The 4,847-nt window shown below is 29.6% G+C and overlaps 1 protein-coding gene across 1 annotated transcript; it reads right to left on the bottom strand.

The window, feature by feature from the left end:
* Positions 1-866: 866 nt before the first annotated feature.
* Positions 867-2,352, bottom strand: LOC132029329 (uncharacterized). The gene is made up of 2 exons (XM_059418630.1): positions 2,088-2,352; positions 867-1,084 (listed from the first exon to the last, which is right to left on the bottom strand). The coding sequence occupies exons 1-2, from the start codon at positions 2,184-2,186 to the stop codon at positions 956-958; spliced, it is 228 nt and encodes a 75-aa protein (XP_059274613.1). The 5' UTR covers positions 2,187-2,352; the 3' UTR covers positions 867-955.
* Positions 2,353-4,847: the final 2,495 nt, after the last annotated feature.

Genomic DNA, 4,847 nt, shown 5'->3' with positions numbered 1-4,847 from the left:
TATAGAAATAAGAAGATCGGGTGTAACTCAAATAACAAGTCATAATATTGCATATTTATTAGTTGAGAACATCGTGAGGGTGAATATATCTTAATATTTCTTTTAAAAATACATAATCGAATTGTATATTTTCACTTGTCATTGGTCTTTTGTCCTATGTATCAAAATTATCATATTTCATTATTTCTCTAGTTGAAAGTAATTTTATTTTTATTCATGAACGAGTTACGTTTTAATTATAATACTGATAAAGTTTATTGATTATTTGTTTATAGGGAGATAAAATGAATAGTATGACAGTAATATTATTTGAAGAAATTGAGATTTTTTCATTGTTTGAAAGTTAAGATGTTAGAGTTGATTTGCATTTCGTAATAACTTTTATTTCATTGTATTGTTTATACTTGTAAGATTATGTTATATATAATTACAAGTTGTAAGTGACGTATAATGAATTGCTTTAATTAGTTTTTTGTGAGGATCAAGCACATATGTGTGTGTGTACATATATGAATATTTCATTTATTTACAGTTTTATTTTATTTTTTTTATGTAATTTTACCTATTTAAAAATATTTATTGTGATTATATTATTTTATCAAATACGTCCCGTGCCGCGGGCTTACTTCTAATCGATGCATATATAAAATGCCCCGCCTTTTAAAACACTAGTGGCAACTTTAGTCAAATTAGGAAAGGGGGAGTAACAAAATTCCATACACCCAAACAAAGACCAATTCAACAGCTAAGAAATACCATAAAAATCCCCGATGAATAAATAACCTCTGACCACACACGTGATCCATAGATACCATAGAAAATGATAAAGAAGAAAAATGGGAAACAATAATGAGTGATACACAATTCCTCAATTTCTATTATATATCCTATCAATATGTCCAAATTGTTTTGGCTTCCCAAACTCAATAATTAAGCAAATCCATCAAAATTCAGCTCATCTGTGAGCTGTGATTAGTGTTTCTATAAACCTTAATCCATCAAATCTTGGCGCAAATTTATCTGATGATGGCTGCACTTGCTGTGGCGTTGAATAATTTTCATTCCTTTTCTTCTGACTACCATCCTGAAATAATTTTTAACAACAATAAAATAATTAAACTTTGTCAATCCTATAATGACACGAAAAAAAAGGAAAATTCAAGAAAATGAAGATGAGAAATTTAACTTTTTTTCCCACACCCAAGAAATTGGACCTGGGAAAAATCATTATGCAGAAATATAATTAAACAGAAACTGATCTAAATTTTAGCAAATGTGTATGAAGAGGTCGAACAGGATTCAAGACGGAGCTAGAATTTGAATTTATGGGTTCTAAATTCTAAAATAGAAAGTCATTGGTTCTTAAATTATTTATATATAAAAAGTGAATTTTCTAATAGAAATACAAAATTTGTGCCAAAAGCCCAAAACTATTGAATTTTGCTAATCCCTAATCGGAATGCTAGATCCGCTCCTAAAAAGGACAGTGAATGTGGCACCACTTATTGTTACTCTCTCACAAATTATCTGCCGTAATTCTCTTTTACATACTCTTTAACAAATACTAATTAAGAAGAATTTTTAACTATTTTACACTTGGTATTTGAAGGGCCCATAATTCAGGTGTTTGTAGTGTTTATGAACAATACTCTGTTTAGATAAAAAAGAGTGTCCACTTAGTCATTTTCAAACTGCTTAATAAGATACTAACTCTTAGAAGAAAAAAATTAATTTAACTAAATTATCCTTAATTTAATAGGTATTAAAATTTGATCGCATAGTACCTAATAAGAGCAAATCTTACTTAATTCTTTCTTGATTTGATGAGTAAACACTCTTTCTAAGTCAAGAAAAAAAGGCTAAGCGAAACTCTTTTTAATCCGGAGAGAGTAACTAATCAGGATGAAATGAAAAAAGAAATTGTATTAAACTTTTAAAATAATTTGAAACAACTATTTTTAAAAATCACAACAGATAATCTGAGACTGCGGCAGTAACATAAAACATAAGTAATGCGAAACAGGACAGGAAAGACGAAAATCAAGTTAGAAAAAGAGTAGAGAAGAAGGGCAAGACTGAAATTTTACCTGATTACGAGAAATTAGAAAATTGAATGAAGATGTGGAACTAGAAATGGCAGTTGCAGAACCTACCATCACACAGGCTGCTAACACTCTCATCTTCATTTTATTTGGGTAAATGGGTGCTGAGATCTTCTTCTTTTTTTTTTTTTTTTTTTTTTTTTTTGCCTTTGTGTAGTTGAAAGAAGTTTTAGTAATTTGTTGTGTGGGAGAAATGAGAGGAAATATTTTTATGTTTGGGGAGCAAGGAAAATAGTTGGGTGGATTATAAAGGAAGTGGAAGAATTAATTGGACGGCTGTATAAGTGGGACCTTCACGTTGGTCATTATTCATATTCAGAATAAGTACGCGGCAACTATTTTCCGCCTTACATTTTTGTGTGCATTAGATAGATTACATTCTTATTTGGACTTGCTGAAATTTATTCCATTTTTTCTTCCTTAACTTTCAAGGTCATGTAAAAGGTAGATGAGAGTCTGAAAAGAAGTTGTAAAAAGGGAAAAAGGGGGGAAAAAGTGAGATAGATGGATGACCCTTTAAATTTTTCATAACGATAAGATAGATACCTTAACTTTATTAATCATCAAATAGACATATATTTGACATATGTGTTAAGATTAGTTTGATGTGTCTTGGAAATGAAAGTGCACTTTCCCACATCAGTGGTGAAAGATAACTGCATAACTCTAACTAGCTATCCCTAAGTGAGTGAGTAAATATGTTATACATATATTAACGATTTGGACTTGGATCAGATCCTAAATTAAATACTTTATTTTTATTTTTGTAACAGAAAATTAGTTTATTTGAATAATAGGCGTCTTTTCTGGAAGGATATGATGTTTGTCTATATAAATAAGAATTCGCAACAAAGTAGTATAGGAAATCTGCAAGTATATTTTGACTTTGATGTATCCTGAAGAGAATCGTTTGTAATTCCCCAAAATCTGAATACGACAGATAGCTCTTCAAGGATAGTCGAATCTTCACGCTTCAAAGCTGTTTTTTGTTTTATTTTCTATTAATTTTTTCTTTCAATATGTGTGTCTTGTGAACAGGGGTGGATCCACCCCTAAGGGTGGGGGTGGCATGGCACCCCCTAGATTAATAATGTTTTTTATATACTTATATTATAATTTGCTTAAATTAGGTTAAATATTTGATCCTGCCACACCCAGTCTTAAATTAGACAAAGGTGCCACAGCTGGTAGACATAAGTTTGAATCTATCTTGAATATTTTTCGACTCCCGTTTTTTTTTGTGCTTTTTACTTCCTTTGTACCAGTAGTTCCCTTTCCGGCTCTCCCAATTTTCTATTTATCTCTTTATTATTTATATTGCATTTCCTCTTTTCTATTATTTTATCTGTAATCTCTAGCGAGAACACACACATAGAAACTTCAAAATCTCTTAAATTAAGCATTTCTCTTAATCTCAAATATGTGAGTATTTAAATCGAAAAACTTGGGTCTCAATGGGAATTTTGGATTGAGATAAAAAGTCAATTTTTTTTTTTATAATTTCTTTTGTTTATTATTCCCTCCGTTCATGTTTACTTGTCTATATTTGACTTGGGACACTCTTAATAAGCAATAAATAAAATGAGAAATAAATTGGAGTACTTAATAATATAGGTAAAATAGGTATAAAATGGTAAATTATGTCTTGGTTTTTCAAACTATATAACTTACAAGTAAAAGTGGACATATATTTTTAGTATAATGGACAAATAAAAATGGACGGAGGGAGTGTATTATAAAAATTTATGCTATTCTATAATTGTTAAATTCAATTTAAATCACTTTATTACTTAAATTGTGATGAAAATTTAAGTAAGCCTTTGCTTAGAAAAAACATGAAATTTATGATTTATTTTTTAGAACTTGTAGTTTATCTAATTCTACATTTACTTATCGGGTGTATTTACCTATTGAAGAGTTTTTCTATTATTTTTCTTATTTTGATTGGTGTAATTCCCTTATTGAAGATCTTATTTTACTTGTGCAAATTCATTTTTTAATATACATAAGAGATGCAAGTCCCTTGATGAAAATGTTGATTTTACTTATGTTGTTAATGTGTGTGATTCCTTGTTTAAGATGCTAATTATGTTCGTTTCTTGATTTTTGAGATGTAATTTCATATTTGCAAAAAAAAAAAAAAAAAAAAAAAAAAATATTAAGTTGACCCAACAAACTAAAAAGATGAACCCCGACCCAAATACTGGTTCTTAACAAGATGCATATTGATGAAAATTGTATGCGCTGTACCTCAACTTTCAAATCTAGATCGCTCTCTTGCGTGAATTCCTCACGCTGACATGACAAAATATATTTTTTGCCCAAAACATATTTTTTAATGTAATGGCGAGGGATTCACGAAACACCCCTGTGACAAGTAAATTTGTCTATCTGATCATGCATTGACAAAGTTAATGTATTAATTATCTAATCATTGTGGACAATCCAAAGCGGTCATCTATGTATTTCGTTTTTTATTTTTTTTGACAAAGTTAAAGTATCTATCTGACCATGATACATAAAATTTCAGCATCACAATTTCATTTTTTTAAACCTAAATTACGGAGCATATGAGCTTCTAAATATGATATTCTTGTCACATGATCAGTCTTGCTAGACATTTGTCTTGCTTTTTCTGCTCGGCCGTGCATTAATATGAATTGTTGGCACCTAATTTCATATGTGGCGAATATTCACAGAAGAAAATAGCGTGTTTGTCACTATTTGTGTTATGTTTGCATGGAT

The sequence above is a fragment of the Lycium ferocissimum genome, chromosome 9 (assembly GCF_029784015.1).
Source record: "Lycium ferocissimum isolate CSIRO_LF1 chromosome 9, AGI_CSIRO_Lferr_CH_V1, whole genome shotgun sequence".
In the NCBI taxonomy this organism is placed as follows: Eukaryota; Viridiplantae; Streptophyta; class Magnoliopsida; order Solanales; family Solanaceae; genus Lycium; species Lycium ferocissimum.
The sequence above is the reverse complement of the archived record's forward strand: the minus strand, read 5'-3'. Positions and strand labels throughout refer to the sequence as shown.